This window comes from Stigmatopora nigra, chromosome 1 (genome assembly GCF_051989575.1).
Source record: "Stigmatopora nigra isolate UIUO_SnigA chromosome 1, RoL_Snig_1.1, whole genome shotgun sequence".
Classification (NCBI taxonomy): Eukaryota; Metazoa; Chordata; class Actinopteri; order Syngnathiformes; family Syngnathidae; genus Stigmatopora; species Stigmatopora nigra.
In genome coordinates this window covers 21,231,314-21,248,265 of record NC_135508.1, presented here as the reverse complement: position 1 = coordinate 21,248,265, position 16,952 = coordinate 21,231,314, and the positions used below count along the sequence as shown (strand labels likewise).

At 42.8% G+C, this 16,952-nt stretch overlaps 1 protein-coding gene across 2 annotated transcripts in view; it reads left to right on the top strand.

Annotated features, from left to right (window-relative positions):
• lama5 (laminin, alpha 5) overlaps positions 1 to 16,952 on the top strand; it is a 40,120-nt gene that overhangs the window by 22,523 nt on the left and 645 nt on the right. For both annotated transcript variants that reach the window (XM_077716564.1, XM_077716554.1), the window contains exons 32-76: positions 98 to 237; positions 434 to 549; positions 1,460 to 1,671; positions 1,879 to 2,080; positions 2,273 to 2,417; positions 2,550 to 2,690; positions 2,753 to 3,022; positions 3,141 to 3,224; positions 3,298 to 3,528; positions 3,642 to 3,755; positions 4,043 to 4,173; positions 4,249 to 4,329; positions 4,504 to 4,718; positions 4,798 to 4,898; positions 4,971 to 5,154; positions 5,245 to 5,385; positions 5,700 to 5,845; positions 6,039 to 6,149; positions 6,344 to 6,455; positions 6,617 to 6,784; positions 6,844 to 7,040; positions 7,120 to 7,236; positions 7,366 to 7,520; positions 7,595 to 7,724; positions 7,792 to 7,894; positions 8,167 to 8,280; positions 8,625 to 8,807; positions 9,704 to 9,846; positions 9,943 to 10,122; positions 10,763 to 10,902; positions 10,969 to 11,128; positions 11,330 to 11,629; positions 11,697 to 11,831; positions 12,743 to 12,894; positions 13,026 to 13,158; positions 13,698 to 13,841; positions 13,938 to 14,068; positions 14,139 to 14,309; positions 14,994 to 15,126; positions 15,464 to 15,618; positions 15,847 to 16,021; positions 16,082 to 16,382; positions 16,454 to 16,584; positions 16,649 to 16,742; positions 16,814 to 16,933. In XM_077716564.1, the coding sequence (XP_077572690.1) occupies positions 98 to 237; positions 434 to 549; positions 1,460 to 1,671; positions 1,879 to 2,080; positions 2,273 to 2,417; positions 2,550 to 2,690; positions 2,753 to 3,022; positions 3,141 to 3,224; positions 3,298 to 3,528; positions 3,642 to 3,755; positions 4,043 to 4,173; positions 4,249 to 4,329; positions 4,504 to 4,718; positions 4,798 to 4,898; positions 4,971 to 5,154; positions 5,245 to 5,385; positions 5,700 to 5,845; positions 6,039 to 6,149; positions 6,344 to 6,455; positions 6,617 to 6,784; positions 6,844 to 7,040; positions 7,120 to 7,236; positions 7,366 to 7,520; positions 7,595 to 7,724; positions 7,792 to 7,894; positions 8,167 to 8,280; positions 8,625 to 8,807; positions 9,704 to 9,846; positions 9,943 to 10,122; positions 10,763 to 10,902; positions 10,969 to 11,128; positions 11,330 to 11,629; positions 11,697 to 11,831; positions 12,743 to 12,894; positions 13,026 to 13,158; positions 13,698 to 13,841; positions 13,938 to 14,068; positions 14,139 to 14,309; positions 14,994 to 15,126; positions 15,464 to 15,618; positions 15,847 to 16,021; positions 16,082 to 16,382; positions 16,454 to 16,584; positions 16,649 to 16,742; positions 16,814 to 16,933 (6,942 nt within the window). The remainder of the gene's footprint in view (positions 1 to 97; positions 238 to 433; positions 550 to 1,459; positions 1,672 to 1,878; positions 2,081 to 2,272; positions 2,418 to 2,549; positions 2,691 to 2,752; positions 3,023 to 3,140; positions 3,225 to 3,297; positions 3,529 to 3,641; positions 3,756 to 4,042; positions 4,174 to 4,248; positions 4,330 to 4,503; positions 4,719 to 4,797; positions 4,899 to 4,970; positions 5,155 to 5,244; positions 5,386 to 5,699; positions 5,846 to 6,038; positions 6,150 to 6,343; positions 6,456 to 6,616; positions 6,785 to 6,843; positions 7,041 to 7,119; positions 7,237 to 7,365; positions 7,521 to 7,594; positions 7,725 to 7,791; positions 7,895 to 8,166; positions 8,281 to 8,624; positions 8,808 to 9,703; positions 9,847 to 9,942; positions 10,123 to 10,762; positions 10,903 to 10,968; positions 11,129 to 11,329; positions 11,630 to 11,696; positions 11,832 to 12,742; positions 12,895 to 13,025; positions 13,159 to 13,697; positions 13,842 to 13,937; positions 14,069 to 14,138; positions 14,310 to 14,993; positions 15,127 to 15,463; positions 15,619 to 15,846; positions 16,022 to 16,081; positions 16,383 to 16,453; positions 16,585 to 16,648; positions 16,743 to 16,813; positions 16,934 to 16,952) is intronic.

Here is a 16,952-nt window from a genome sequence, read left to right as displayed (position 1 = left end):
TGATTATTTGAAAGATTCACCATGAATACAATGTTGTGGGCACCAATTGGTGCTTGGTTGGGCTTTGTTGATGCTTCTATTTGTGACTCTATATCAGGCCATGTCAACGCTTCCTACTGTCCGCACGCGTATGGATGTCGGAATGTCTTGGTGGCAGAAAACCAGATCATCCTTGATGTGAGCGACCACAATCTCTTTCTCACCGTGCAAGTTCCTGCGGATAAAACACTGTGGCTGGTGAGTTTCAATGGGAACACTCATTCCACACAACCCGATAAGCCTTCTCATTTAGAAATTCATTGCTGGGAGACGCGCTGAGACTTATTTCTACATTTTTGTATACTTCTTGTCTCCCTTTTCAAACTTGGCAAGCTCTTTTTTTTCATCCCCTTGCTAAACACTTTCATGCATTTTGTTCTTTATTTGCTTGCAGGACTATGTGCTGGTGGTGCCTGAAACCAGCTACAGCCCCAGGTACTTGAGCGAGGAACCACTGGACAAATCCTATGACTTCATAAGTAACTGTGGCCAAAACAGCTTCTTCATCAGGTGAGTTTCTGAGCACTACCACTCTTATTACTAGTTAGAGTCACAAATTATAGTTCTTATACTTAAAGTTTTCAAGACATGCAGAGTACTTCCAAACATCAAAATGAATTAATTGGATTGGATTGGATAACTTTATTCATCCCGTAATCGGGAAATTTCTTTGTTGCAATAGGAAGAGGGTGAGGATGCAGGAATAGGAAAGGCATTATACACAAATAGGTACTTAATAGTAAGTTCATAAATAAATACATGAATAAATATATAAATAGGTAACTGTGTTGCTGATATATATATATATATATATATATATACATACACATACATATATATAGAAGCACATCTATACTCTACATAATGTTTGATCTAGGAAACAATTTAACACTCAAATCTCAGTTTTTTTACCCATTTGCAGTTATTTTATCCAAATTAATTTATCAGCAAACAGAAACTTCTTTTAAGGGTGTCTGTCACAGCAAGAATTGACCTGTAGTGTAGTGTTGAAGCTGTTTTGTAATATAGTCTGATTTGAGAAATAACAAAATGGTCATATGGCTTCAAAAAAATTGAAAACTTATACATAGCTTGCCAGCAGACTGCAAGTATCTTTTCTGTTAGTGATTCACCATTGATTTTTTACCTGGAGCAATTCTGAGAACCAAATCTGTTTCATTGTGAAGCCTTTTCTGTTATTTTTTTTTACAATGAATTTGTTTCTAAACAAAATCTGCCACGATCTTAAAGATGCAGCATGTTGTAAGGCATAGAATTGAACATATGGTATCGCTAAGTCAGAAAGATGAGAAGGTGCTAAATCATGTCATCTTTTATGAATATGTAATAGAACTAAGAATATAATTCAAGGTAATATGAGAAAATGTGCTATTTTAGTATATTTTCTGCCCCTCTGCAGTCCGCTCAGTGCATCCCCCTTCTGTCGCCAAGCTGCCACTTCGCTGTCGGCCTTTGTCAACAACGGAGCACTGCCGTGTGCGTGTCATGAAGTTGGCGCAGAGAGTGACACCTGTGAGCCTTTTGGCGGCCAGTGCCGCTGCAGGCCCAATGTGATTGGGCGAGACTGCTCCATGTGCGCCACGGGGTATTGGGGCTTCCCTAATTGCCGGCGTAAGTGTTTCTGCTTCTCTTTTATTTTGATGATTTTTTTAACTAGGTCTCCAGTCAAAATGCAATGGAAATCTCCTGCCGCTGTTTTTAATATATATATTTTTTCCTTAAAACAACTACCTCTCTGCAAATACTTGACCGGGGAGTGCAGTGAATGAGTGCATGTAAATTACTCGGCTAATAACTCAACATGTTATTTGTCCTTAGCTTGTAGTTGCGGTACCAGGCTGTGTGAACCCATGTCAGGCGAATGCATCTGCCCCCCTCGAACCCTGCTGCCTGAGTGTACCCAGTGCGAACCGCAAACATTTGGCTGCCATCCACTTGTTGGATGTGAGGTGTGCAACTGTTCCCGCCCCGGGACAGAAGCGCCAGACGTTAACTGCGACATTCTCAGCGGACAGTGCAGGTGATAATGCGTGTCCTTTTTGTGAGGGTATAAAAAGTGTCCAAAGAAACAAAAATGTGAGAAAACTTTGTACTCACACAGTTTCAATCTAAAATATTTTCACAAGTTAACTGGCTGTCCTTCAAAAGCATGTGAATATTTAATGGTTTTAATTGATTTGATTGATTTTCATTGTTATATATCACGTTCCAGATGCAAGAACAACGTGGTCGGTCGCCAATGTGACCGCTGTGCATCTGGATACTACGGTTACCCAAATTGTCAACCATGTGATTGCAATGAAGCAGGAACTGAGGAAGAAGTGTGCAACTCTTTCACGGGACAATGCCGATGCAAGGTGAGCCTTAAAAAAAAACTAACAAAGAAACCAAGTCGATCACTGAAATAGCTGTCTAAAGCAATCTACAGCATTGGGTGAGAGTTATCTAACTAATTCTTCGATATGTGCCCCTTTCTTCCACATTTATAGGAGAATGTGGAAGGTTCTCGCTGTGACCAGTGCAGAGTTGGTACATTCCACTTAGACCCAACTAACCCTAAAGGTTGCACCAGCTGCTTCTGCTTCCGTGCGACGGACCGCTGCAGGAGTTCGGAAACGAGATACAGCGAGGTAGCCAAATTAAATATGTCCTTTGCTTTACTGGCTTTATGAAACACACTTTCCTCTTAAAGATCATGAACATGGAAGGCTGGGTACTACTCAGTGCTGACAAACAGGAAGTTCCAGTCAACGTGTATCTGGATCAGGACTTGGTGGAGGCCGACCTGAGTGATATTCCTGATGTGTATCAAGATCTTCATTGGCATGCACCTAAAACCTACCTTGGAGACAAAGTCTCCTCTTACGGGGGTTATCTGAGATATCGCCTTCACACACAAACCATGAGAGGAGATGTCTGGTCTCTTCCCGTTGAACCACCTAGGCCTGATATAATCCTTAAGGTAAACAAACACACACTTATGGGAGATAATAAATAATTTTAGGACTCTGCCAAAAGATGTTTTGTCTTGTATTTCGTTAAAAAAAACAGTTAAAATAGAAGTTTGTGTGGGTGTGTAGGGTAACCAGATGACACTGGTATTTTTGGAGCGTGAATATTCTTCCCCTGAGGAGCCACATTTGGGAATTGTGCACATGGTTGAGGTAAAGTAGACCCAGTAGTCTTCACGTTAAAGTGCAAAGTAGCTTGGTTAAACAAAATGAGTTTACCCAACAGGGAAGTTTCCGGCACGCTCAGACTGGCAACTCTGTCTCCCGAGAGGAACTCATGATGGTTCTGGTGGCTCTGGAGTCCCTCCAGATCCGAGCCCTTCATTCCCAGTCGGCACACTCGGTGTCACTCCGTGGTACCGTGCTCGAACGGGCGGAGAACTTGCCCGCTGGTCGTCATGCCAACAATGTGGAGCTCTGCATGTGTCCTGCCAACTACCTGGGAGATTCTTGTCAGGTGACGAATAACCCATGTTGCTTAAAGCGTTCATGTTTCCTCCTTTTTTTTAAAATTCATTTTTAAAAAAAAATGTAATTAATTATTATTCATTTCTATGTTTGCGCCTACAGAAATGTGCTCCAGGTTTTTACAGGGACAGCATCGGACTCTTCCTGGGGAAATGCGTGCCCTGCAACTGCAATGGACATTCGGATCAATGTATGGACGTATCAGGAATTTGCTTGGTAAGTTGAGTGGATTTTATAGGTCTTCTGAAATTACTGTTCTTTATTATTCTTGCTAAATGACCTTACATAGGCCTTAATATATATGCCTGTTAGGTGAAAATGTTTTCCCATAACTCTTTCGCAACCATTCATCGCTTTGCTGGAAATGGTCAATTTAGTATTTTATGACTTGTTTCACTGCTTTAAATTATAATTGAATTTAAAGGAAACACTGACGAATGTAAAAGTGATTTCTTTTATTCTGTTTTGTTGTCATTTTCTACGTGTGTGTTTGTTTTTTTTAGAACTGCCAACACAACACCGCCGGTGACCATTGCGAGAAATGCAAAGGTGGCTTCCTCGGCAACAACAGTTTGAATGGCCAGGCGCTGTCATGTTCAAGTTGCCCATGTCCACTTCAAGTGCAAACCAACAAGTCAGTACTCTATAACAACTCTTCTGCTCTGAGGCCATAGCGTCTGGACTAAATAATCAACTTTGTTTTGTGCAGTTTTGCTGTAGGTTGCGTGCACAAGAATGAGCACATGCAATGCTTGTGTATGCCAGGTTACGCCGGGCCACACTGTGAAAGGTAAACCAATAAAACGACAAATATCAAGGGTGCTTCCAGTCATACAAGTGCCCAATCTGCCTGGGAATTAAAAAAAAAAGTTTAGCTCAGTCTACAGTTAATTTTCTACGGGCAGTTATTTCACATCAGTTAGCTTGTTGCCTCATTCTGTCATTAACAATAGCCTCTTGGCAGGTGCGCTCCCGGTCACTACGGTAATCCTATGGTACTGGGAAGTACATGTCAACCGTGCAATTGCCACGGCAACACAGACCCCAACATGCTGTTCACTGACTGCCACCCACTGACCGGCGAGTGCCTGAGCTGCATGCATAACACAACTGGGCCTCACTGTGAAATGTGCGCCCCTGGTTACCACGGCGATGCCATCTCTGCCAAAAACTGCACCAGTAAGTTTTAGTAGCTGCAATTAGTCAGCGTAGGTTTGAGCCATTCTCTAAATCACCGTGAGGTCTTGTCGTCGTACAGAATGCAATTGTTCACCATGCGGCACTGAGTCATGTGACCCGCATACTGGGCAGTGCCACTGCAAACCAGGAGTGAGCGGCTCTCACTGTCACAGCTGTCAGGTTTGTTTTTTGGCAAAATTAGAGTAGCCTTTTCCATATTACACGTTGTTGAGTCCAAATTCCCGTATTCAGAATGGCATGTTCGGCTTTGAGTCATGCGGCGGGTGTCGTCCATGTGACTGTGAAGCCTCAGCGGCACTGGTACAGCCCTGCAACCCTCAGAGCGGTGAGTGCAAGTGTCAACCAGGAGTCAACGGACCTAACTGTCGCCAGTGTGCTCCCGGATTTTGGGACTACCGACCTGAGGGATGCAAACGTGAGAAAGAATGAACACAAACAAATTGGCATTGGATTTTGCGGCAGAGTTAATTGAGTTATGACTTGTTTTTTTGGGGGGCGGGCTTAGCCTGCAATTGCAGGAGTGGAAACTGCGACCCACGGACCGGAGAGTGTCATTGTCAGGACGGCATGACAGGAAAACAGTGCGAAATCTGCTTGAATGAACACAACATTCTTGTCGGGCACGGACACGATCTCCACTGTGAAGGTGATAAAAAGCATGCTAACACCCACAGTCAAAGGTTTTGGGGCACTCTCCCATCCTACTGAATAGTGAAATATCTTAAAACGTTTGATACTAGATGTAAATACTTGAGAATGAAGTGTAGCACAGACAATCAAGAAATATTTTACTCATACTAATGCATTGCTCTAACACACATATCTTTAAACTAGAGGAGCACTTATTAAAATGCTCTCATTTGAAGTATTAAATGTGAAAGATAATCCTGAACCTCTGGCCTCATGCACACAAACTGCCGTGAACTCTTGTCATGTGTCGTGCGTGTGTTACCACGGCAGCATGTGACAGCTGTGTGATTGTCCTGCTGGAGGCTCTGCACGAGATGGACTTTGATTCGCTTGCTGCACAGCTGCACAACCTCAACGCCAGCTCCATGGCCTGGACACAGCTGCGCAAGCTCAATGCCACATTGAATGATACCGCTGTGAGTTGCACACAAACTAGAAACTTTTTCAGAGTTGTTTCGTAGGTGAGTTGGCTGAGGAAGCTTTACGTTTCTTCAGTTAACAGCCTGATGTGGTTTGGAAGTCAGAAGGGAGGGTTTAAACGTTTTAAACAACAATAACAACACACCAGTCCATGTGATACTTAACTTTGTCTTCATATATTGATTGTAGAGTGTCATCGAGAAGTACAACAGCTCGCTGATCGACAGCCGCCATCAAGCCAATGTACTAGAGAGTGAAATTGTCAACATTAGTGCTGATGTGGACTTGCTGCAGAACAAGGTGAAGCTTATAAATGTGTTCGTAAACTTTGGTACACATTTTTAAACAGACAAAATACTACAAGCCAATCATTTTCGTGATATCATAAAGCTGCTGACATCTCATGATGCACAATTGGGAACCTATCCTTTGAGTATTTGGAGCATAAACATCGTTTTCATACACTGTTCATGAGCTGATGGTTGCATCTTCAGAGTGAAACGACGGCAGAACGATTTCACCTGCTGGCAAACAACACATCTGACACTTACCAAAAGGCGGAGGACCTGCTTGCCTTCATCCATAACTTGACCATGGATTTAAATGGTATGTAAAAATGGAATGATTATCGATATACTATTCTATCCAATTAAAGCTCACTTCTCCATACTTTTCCCCCATAAATCGATACTTTTCGTCATACCTGTATGGCTATAGTACTGATAGTTATATAGTAATGCTTGTGTGTGTGATTGACGATCCAACAGACATCGTGCGAATGGCCAATGGCTCGCTGAACCACACAGAAATACTAGATGACGCAGAGCGTGAGAGAAAGATGAGAGATGTGGAAGCCATGTTGGCCATTATGAGGAGTAGAAGCTGCTCGGGACAGAAAAAAACTGCCGACCGAGAGAAAACAGAGGCGGAAAAATGTAAGTAGACTTGATTCTGCAAGTTGGTGAACAACAGGAAGTGACACTTGTGCCGACAGTGTTGAGGAAGGTCCAAGAGGGTTTGGCACGACGTCACGAGGACAACGAGAAAGCGGTCAAAGCCGCCAATGACTATCTTTCCCGCTTCCACGCCAACATGATGGAGCTTCGAGACACCCTGAACGAGGCTATCGACAAGTTAGCCCGAGCTGCCGAGGTCAACAACAGCAATCAGAAGACGCTGGACGACAACACGGTGATTGTGGCGGAGGGACCGCCGAGTGAAGGCGCAGCTGGGGATTCACAATTGTGACATTGACCTTCTACTCTTCCAGAGAAGAGTGAATGAGCTGACGTCCGAACGTGATGATGTGGCCGAGCATCTGCAAATGGTGGAAGATCTGGTGGCTCAAGTCAACGAGCTGCAGTCCATGCTGCATGACTCCAAAGAGGTGAGCGTGCAAACCCAGAAAACTCCAGCGTGGCTCGTGTTGACCTGGCCAGCATTATAAATGTGTATGTGCAATTGGATTTGAAGCACACACACACACATATACTTCATGGATGGCATTGTTTTTCAGGATTACGAGCGTTTGGCGGCACAGTTGGATGGTGCCAGGACACCATTGTCCAAAAAGGTGATGGACTTCACGTGGGCCGACTCCAAGATCCCCCTGGTGGAGGAAGCTGAGCGCCATGCTGCTATGCTCCATGCTTTATCCATGAACTTATCCAGGTAAACACCTATTTGTGAAGACAACATGGATAAAAAAAACATATTCTCTTCAAGTTAATGTGGTGTTTTGTTAGCTTCGTGGAGGAGACAAAGAGTGAAGGTTTGGTGGACATGACCAAGGCTTACAATAAGATCATCAACGCGATCAAAGCAGCTGAGAAGGCAGCAGGGGAGGCGGACAAAGCTGCAACGAAGGCGCTGGAGGTGAAGATGAGAGCTTGACTTTTTGAATCCATCTTGCCCGTTTTTGTGACCTTTTGTGTTCTCGTAGAATGTCGGGGAGCAGAACCTCCGTCACACGGCAGACTCGCTGAGGAACCGCAGTGTGGCGCTGAAGGAGGAAGTAGAAAGCCTTGATGAGGAACTCGAGAGTGGTAATAATGGTTAACTTTTTCATGCACAAATTATGATTTTTAGGATTGGGGTCTCAAGCTTGCAGTCGGCTCACGGCAACCTTTCTTGGCCCCCATTTGACATTTAATTCCAGGATTCATTTTAAATGAAATAAATGATTAAATTGACGGATCCTCTTTTGAAAAATCTAACAGAAAAACTCTTGCTTGTATTATAATAAGTAAAAACAATGCAAACTATAAAACTCTCTATATACTCAGTCATTTCTAAACTTGTTGTTTCCTCACTACAGACTTAAAACCACGGCTAGATGACGCCTGGAAGCGATTGAACAATAGCAAAACCAAACAAAACCAAGTGACAGCAGACTTTGAAACGGCCCAGAAGAACCTGAACTCCTTTTCAAGTATGTGTTCAATACATTAAGTTAACTATTGTGGAACGAAACTAAAATCATTATGAGATTCGGTTGTAATGTAGCATCTGCTATCAGTACAAAGAATGCATTCCACCGTGAATTTGTGGCAGTCATTTTTCATATTTGAAGTACTAGTTTTTTTTTTAGTTATAGAGTTGACACTTGACATTTGAACTATATTACATATACTTTGTAATTTTGGTAAAGACAAACTGGAAATCTGATGAACTTGATTATTATTAATTCATCTTAATTTTACATTAGAGAGACTATATATTGTAATGGACATCATTTGTCAAGTCAGTAGGGCAATTTTCCTGTGTTCTCTGCAGATGTGAGTCAAGACATTGATGCGGCAAAGCAAGCAATAAATCAGGCCAATGCTTCGGTCTCGCAAGTCAACGACCTCCTACGTCCAATCAGAGAGCAGTTGGACCAATGGCAGCAAACTTACAGTGACGGCAATACGACCAATCAAGATGTAAATGAGGCTCTGATGGAGGCCAACAAAACAGGTAGGAGCTTACCACAACACATCATATTGTTTGTAAGGGAACACTAAAAAGGTGGTGTTTTTGTTTGTTTCTAGTGTGTAGTATACACCCCAACTAATAAAACAAAAAATAATTGAGGTTGTATCTTCAACATAGGTTCAACAAAGTACAGTGGTACCTGGAGATACGACCTGACGGGACTGAGGTCGTATGTCGATTTGCTCATAGCTCAAATGAACGTTTCCCATAGGAATGAACTAAAAACAAAGTAATTTGTTCCAAATATCTGCAAAAAAAACACCAAAAAAAGAATATTGGATTGGAAAAACATTTGTATTTGTTGTAACTCACCATCTCTTGACAAAGTAACAAATGACTAGTGGTTTAATAATACTAAAATATGTTTAATAGTATTAAAATTTGATGGATTTTGCGGATGGGAGAAAGAGAGAGGCGTGGCCAGTCTATTTGCCGAAAGACATTTAGCCGACTGACGTCTGGCTGAAGGCCAACTCGCCAAAGGGGCATCTGGCCGAACATAGAATTAGCCGAACGACTAATTGGCCGACCGACTATCTAGCCGAAGGACATTTTGCCGACGCGCTCGCCCCGCCCCCGGTCGTGTGTTTGTACAGGTTTTTCAACCTCGGACTGCGGGCCATATAAAACATTTTTTTCCAATCCAATATCCTGTTTTTGGTGTTTTTTCAGAAGGTTGGAATTTGTTTATAGTTCATTTCTCTGAGAAACTCTTTTAAGTTACGAGTAAATTGACATATGAGCTCAGTCCCGGAACGAATGAAGCTCGTATGTCGAGGTGCCACTGTATTAATTTTTGTATTCATCTATTGTCATGTTTGAAATCGGTGTGCAGTGTTGCGTTTCATGCACGTGGCCTACTTTAACGTGTATCGCAGTGAGCATGCTTGGGGACACTATCCCCCTCCTCCTGAACAAGCTGGACAAGCTACACAACCGATCGGCGCAGATGCCAAACATATCGGAGAACATCAGCCGCATCCGACAACTCATTCAACAGGCACGCAATGCTGCTAGCAAGGTAGTTGGACTGACTGACTCCCACTGGGAATGACATCATCACTGGAACAACAAACTGCAAGGGACGATAATGCCCTTCTTTCTTTCCTGCGTCCAGGTGAGCGTTCCTGTTAAGTTCAATGGTTCATCGGGCGTTCAGGTGCGCCCCCCGCCCAACCTGGCCGACCTAGCATCCTACACTTCTCTCAAATTCTTCATCACATTGCCCGAAGCACCACGCTCCCGCCGGCAGGACGTCGACACCGAGCAATTTGTCTTTTACCTCGGCAACAAGGATGTAAGTGGCAGCGTGAGATCATTCAAGAGTTTTGACATTATAGGGTGACCTTAGGAACCATTTTACTTTACATGTGGAAGTTATTTTTTTAATTATAGTTTTTGATTTTTTAAAAATCACATTTAATTTTTAATTAGTTTTCGCTGTTTTTTGTACTGTGTGTGTGTGTGTGTTTTAATTTCATTTGAATTCGGCTTAAAGTCTGAAAATAGCAATTAATTGTCACCAAAAAAAGCGGAACGTAGTAAATTCGTGCCTACTCCGAATCCTGAAAATAACAGGCGACAATATTTCTGAAAAATCAACAAAAAAACAAAATCAAAGAAAGAACATTCATTGATTCATTTTACGATATGTTTATCCTCACCACGGTCACGGGGGGTGCTGGAGCTTACCCTAGCCACTAAGGGTCAGTACACCCAAAATTGGCGTGCAGGTAATCGCCTTAGTGACTGATGTACGCATCACACTGGGCCAGACAGGATTGGTGTAAATATTCATCGCAGTATTTGTACAATTTCTTTTAATAACTGAAGTAGAAGTAAATGCGTTATGCTGTCTTCCGGCTCTTACGAACGATATTGCAGTGAGGAAAAAAAGGCTTTTGCATTGATGTTATTTTGTGTGCTTGTCTTTGTAGTCCACAAAGGATTTCCTTGGAATGGCCCTGGAGGGGAAAAAACTGCGTTGGTACTTCAATATCGGAGGAGAAACGGCACAAGTATTGATGTCTGAGGATGTCAAGTCTAACGGGAACTTCAACAGTGTGGTTCTGGAAAGGTAGGTTCTACACCACATCTACATGTGCGACTGACTTCTTTCTCATGCCGTGTTGTTGTTTTGAAGGATCCTACAATATGGGCAAATGTCCATGTCCTCCGAAGCTTCTGAAGGTGACCAGCACGTCACCAAAGCGTACGTGGAGGCGGGGGGAGATCAGGGCCTTCTCAACCTTTTGACCAATGACACTGTCTTCTACGTGGGAGGCTACCCAAGCACCTTTAAAGTAAACGTTCATAGATGTGTTTCATCTAACTAATGACAAAAGACAACTGAAGGTCTTCTTAAAAGTTTGAAATTCATTGATTATACACAACAGCCTTTTATTTTCAATGATGCTGTTGGAATCGCCATAGACCAGATAACATGGAAAAAATCTTTCATTGTTCTGACTGAAGAATCTTTACCATGTTTGTTCCCCATTTAGCCCCCTGCACCACTGGCCTTGCCCAGCTTCAAGGGCTGCATAGAATTAGATACATTGAACGAGGAAGTCCTTAGTTTGTACAACTTTGAGAAGATCTTTCAACTGAACACCACACTGGAGAAACCGTGTGGCCGCTCCAAGCCTACGCTGACTCAGGCCTGGGTGAACGACGCGGCTTATTTCGACGGCACCGGCTTTGCTGAGATCGCTTTCAGTGACGAGTCGGCCCGCATGCAACGATTCGAGCAGGAAGTCAAGCTGATCTCCCATAAAGGGATTTTACTGCTGCTTCAAAACAAAGTAAGTGTTCAACAAGTCACGGTCAATGTCATCACTGTGTGCTGAGTGTCTGTGTGGCCTTGACTAGGACCAGTTCCTGTGTCTGGCTGTGGTCCGGGGCCACCTGAGGGTTTTCTTCCAGTTTGGTGGCGAGATGGAGGAATTCCAACCCAAAGATCCAACTTCACCGCTCCTGAGAGTCAGCGACGCCAATCCCAAAGTGGTACGTTCTCTCTATTATTTTTTTCTTTTGTTTGTTTTGTTTTATTATATTTTATTTTTACAGCGGTGCTCCTTTACTGCAGTGTTTCTCAACCTTTTTTGAGCACTGGCACACTTTTTGCATTGAAAAAATCTCAAGGCACGGCACCAGCTAAAAATCTTCCGATTTAAATCAAATTTAAATGTCCCCTAAATTAACAAATACAGTTGTTTTTTCAACAGGAATCAAATAAATCCCCCCAAGTGATTTCAAAATCAAATTTTTCTTACCAGTCTACGTCAGGTTCTGGTTCAAGTGACGTAAAAATAAGTAATGTAAAGTTTTTAACCTCATAATTGTATGACTTTTACTCCCAATATTACTGAAATCTCCTAATATTGCGTGAAAAGCAATGTTGTGCTTACACACACACACACACACACGTCGCCAAAGGTTGATGCCCAAAAACTTCTGGTTGACGTAACGTAAAAACAAGAAAATGACTTAAATCACTTTTTTTTACTCTCAAAATTACTTAAATCTCATAATATTACACAAAAAGCAGTTTTGTGCTCAAACAGACTTAACATTGACAAAAGTTGAAGCCCATGAAGCCAAACAACAACCAGTTCACGTTACAGAACATAAGCAACAAATGACTTGAATCTCATTGTATTACAAGTGGCATCTTGTAATAGTACATTCTATCATTTAACGTACATTATATTTGGATTTTAATGTCGTAGTGGTTGGGAAACACTGTTCTATTGCAAAGAATGACGGATAACTTATTGGCTGCCCATGACAGCAATACATTTAAGGGTTAAAAAGAAAATTAAAAAATGACTCCGTGAGATTATAGTGTGCAAAAAGGCCAAATAAACTAAGAAAAACCTAATAGAGTGTTCAACGGCTATTGCTTACTTATTTAGCTGGAGATCATCATTCTGCGATCTTCTCCATATCGAGTGGTGGTGAGGAGCAACCGCATCCAGTTGTTCACCCACATTTTGTCGGAGAACATCCCAGCATTTGGAGGCACATACTTTCTGGGAGGAGTTCCTGAACACAACATGCCAGACAGGTCAATAACAGACACACACGCACAGACAGTGCAATGTTGCTTATGATCTGACGTATGCACCATAGTGTTTTATTTATTTATTTTTTTCTATGTGTGTCACCTTCTGCTGTTATTTGTGGTTGGGGATGCAGGCTGCGGTCCATATTTCCACAGCAGGGCTCGCTGAAAGGATGTTTTCGCAATGTCAAGGCCCAGAACTCTCACATTGACCTGAAGAGGATGAAGAGCTCTGGAGTCAGTTTTGGTTGTGACAGCGACTTGCTGGTATGAAAAACAAAGCGCTCATTTGGCTGTTTATTTGAACAAGTTTTATGTACAACTTCACAAAATGCTTGTTACTGAAATGTGATTTTATTTTTAAATTGGGAAAAAATAGCACTTCAAGCCAACTTCATTTTCATAGATAAAAGTACTCAGTAAAGTGTAGGATTAAACATTCTGTTAACTTCCTAAGATTGAATAGCAATCTCCCTTTTTTGTCAACTTTATGATAATGAAAGTGCTAATGTTACGATACAGAAACGTATATACAAAACAGATACAATACAGAACAATCCACTTGTGTTGGGTCTTCAGTGCAAAATGATAAAATAGAGAACAATCCACTTGTGTTGACTTAATACAAGTGCTGAAATATACCAATAACAGTATTCAAATTGTGTAATAATCTATAAACTGGAGCGTCATGCATCAATGACCCATCAGGCATCAATAGTCTGATCATGGGGATGTAATATCTTCGATTAAATGAGTTGATTCATCAAAAACAACAGAAAGGCAGCAGAAATATATGTTTTCCACAGGTGGCTCGTGAGGCTCACTTCTCAGGTCAGAGCTACCTGGACTTGGCACTTACCAACGTTCCAGAACTCAGGAGCAACTTCTATGCCAGTTTTAGTTTCAGAACTGAATATAAGGATGGACTCATGTTCTTCCATCACGACAAGGTGACTGACACATTTGCTGCTTGGTGATACATCCTTTTAGACCTATATCAACCCACTGCTTGTCTGTTTTGTGCATGTGTGGGTTGGCCTGTTCAGGACGGTATTTGTAAGGTCTTCCTGCATGAAGGTCATGTGGTAGTAAGAGCAGGCAACAGCGAGGTGAGAACCCAGAAGACCTACAATGACAACAACAGTCACTACGTAGCCATCTACAACAACAACAATGGGTATAGGTCTACTGTCTGCTTGCTGCATAAAGCTAGTTGACCTTCTCACGCTAACTTCTTATCTGCTTAGATTACGCGTGTACTTGGACGACGTGCTCGAGAAGTCCAAGGAGGGTGTTTTGCTGAACACCAGGGATCGTAGCTCGACTTCTGGATTGGAGGGGCACACCTACTTGGGGGGAATGCCTGATCAAGGCTTGAGCAACCTGACGGGTTGCATTAGCAATCTCTTCATCAAGAGGTGAGATTAAAGATATTGCACTCATCCTTCTGGATTCAATCTCCTGACCGTTTTTTCTAAAGCAGTCCTGCTAACCACCGTCAAAAGTGCTTCAATATTTATTTTGTACAGTTTTTTTTATTATCTAACACACAGTCCCTTCAATACAATTGCAGGAAATTGATATGTTTTTCTCCAGTAATGTTAATTTGTATAATGTTACCCTATCAGACCCATAAACTGCCTTATACAGAGCCAGTTAGCCCTAAGTGACTCGGTCTATATTTAAAACCTGAAAACTTAGCGGTACTGGCTTTGTGGCAGCAAATCGAGTCTGCATTTGAGCCAGTAAACCTGCCTTTTTCCACTTAACATAGTGGAAAGAGGGAGGGAGGTATTTTATTGTGTCAATGTGAAATGCTATTACAACACAAAACCTAAATATTTGGAACAAATAAAGTCCAATTTTTCTTGCAAATTTAGAGAATGAAGTGCTAGTGCACCAAAGAAATTGGAATTTTACCTTTACCTTTCAGAGGATCACAAAGCAAATATCAATAGTTTGATAAATTGTGAACTAAACAGAATCCTTATTGTGATCATGTCACTACAGCTGCAGTATGAAAAGAATAGTGGGGTATTTGATCTTACTCTGGAAATGCAAGAAAGGGCAAAAGTACATCTTTCAAATATGCTTGTCGCCAGGGTGACCAGTCCTCAGATGGTTGTGAACCTGCTGAAGGCCAGAGAGAACATCAACGTTCCTCTGGACTGTCCTGCCGCCTCCAAGCCTCAGCAGATTATTGCCGTGCCACCCAAACACAGCAGCAAGTCCAAAGTAGGCATGCAGACACACCATGTACTTAAATATTGCCAATCACTGTGCAAAAAAATGTGACCAAGGAAAAAACATCCATTCTTATAATTGGTTTACAGTCAAGCCTATTCAGGGAAAAACTTGGTTTACAGTCAAGCCTAATCAGGGAAAACATTTGAGAGGAGTATATTTAGTTCTTTGGAAATTCTTTTGTGTCTTTTCCTTACTTTTGACCCCAAAATGGGTTCATCTTTACTCTAATGGATTCATTTTGAACCCAGGGAGTGTGCATGAACACCTCCGATTTTTATTGTTTCAACGGTTGAGAAGGATTTTTAGGCCAGTTTTCGTTTTTCAGGGGAAGAACAAGAAGCCATCTGGGTCACGCAGTCGCAAAACCAGGGAGTCATGCCAGGGAGTGCTGGTAAAGCCGGAAGTGGGTGCCGTGCAATTTAGCGGCTCGACACTAAGCTACCAACGTTATGACTCCGTTCCTGCTTCACTGAGGTCCAAGTGAGTGTGAACACTGTTTATGTCTACACATGGATCCAAAATGGTTACTATACTTGGAAGTCTGTTAGCATGCGAGTTGGAGGCATCATTTTTTTTATTCATCTGTTTCGTTAAACATTAAAACTGAAAACTCCAAGGCATTTTAACCCATCTACAGTATTATGTTCTATTTCCTTTAATATTGTCCATATCATATTGGAATAGTTAAGAACTAGATTTTCTCCACAGGCCTCACATCTCTCTCGGCGTGAGGCTCAATTCGTCCGAAGGTTTGATCCTCTACGCGTCGGACGGCGTCCTGACACTGGGTGTGTCAAAGGGACATTTGATCCTTTCGCTGGGCAGGAAGAGAAAGGTCAACCTGCGAAGTCGCACCAAGATAGATGACAAGAGATGGCACACGGTGAGTTCAAGCAATTCTGCCAATACCCAGTGAATGCTTACGATATGACCGTGTCCTCAGGTGTTTATAAAGTGTGGCACGGACAAAGTCAGCATGGTCGTGGATGGCCTTAGCGCTCAGTCCAGGAAGATTCCCGCTGGATACCGCGTGCCTGTCAGCACGCCATTGTACGTAGGAGGAGTGCCACAGCACCATTCAAAGTCTGCCAACTCTCCCGGCTTTGTCGGTTGCCTCCGTGACCTGACGCTGAATGAGAGACCGGCGGGGAGCCCTTCACACAGCCAGGGTGTGGTCCCTTGCTTCCAGAAGCATCTGCAACCGGGTGCATTCTTCACGGGCGAGGGTGGACACGTGGTCTTAGGTGAGCGTCATATTTTCACCGCTCATCTTTTCATGTCGCAATGACTGAAGACTACCGTGTCTTTTATCCAGATGAGGTGCTCATTCTGGATGGGAACCTGGAGATCCGAATGGAAGTGCGTCCAGTGTCCGATTCTGGATTGCTGCTGCACGCTGGGACGACGTCCGGCCAGCATTTGACCTTGACGATACGCAGGGGAGAGGTGACAATTCGGGACAGTTGTATTTTAAAAGTATTCCTTGTTTGAACTTTAACATTGTGTTCAGGTGAATTTGTCCATGAGCAGTGGTAGAAGTGATGCTTCCTTGTCATTAGCGCCTGAGGAGTCTCTCTGCAATGGTCGTTGGCACACAATCACAGGTGAGTGACACGACTCGGATGCCGACCAGGAACCTGGTTTGGACGACTAATGTCGATCTTTTGGTGCTCAGTGGTGAAGAAGAACAACATCCTGCGGCTGCAAGTGGACGGAGTGAATCAACGTGGTTCCGGACCCAGACGCGGCCCATCGGCAGGAAGCAGAGAGGCAGTTTACATGGGAGGACTTCCCGGTTCGTACTGTACAAACGT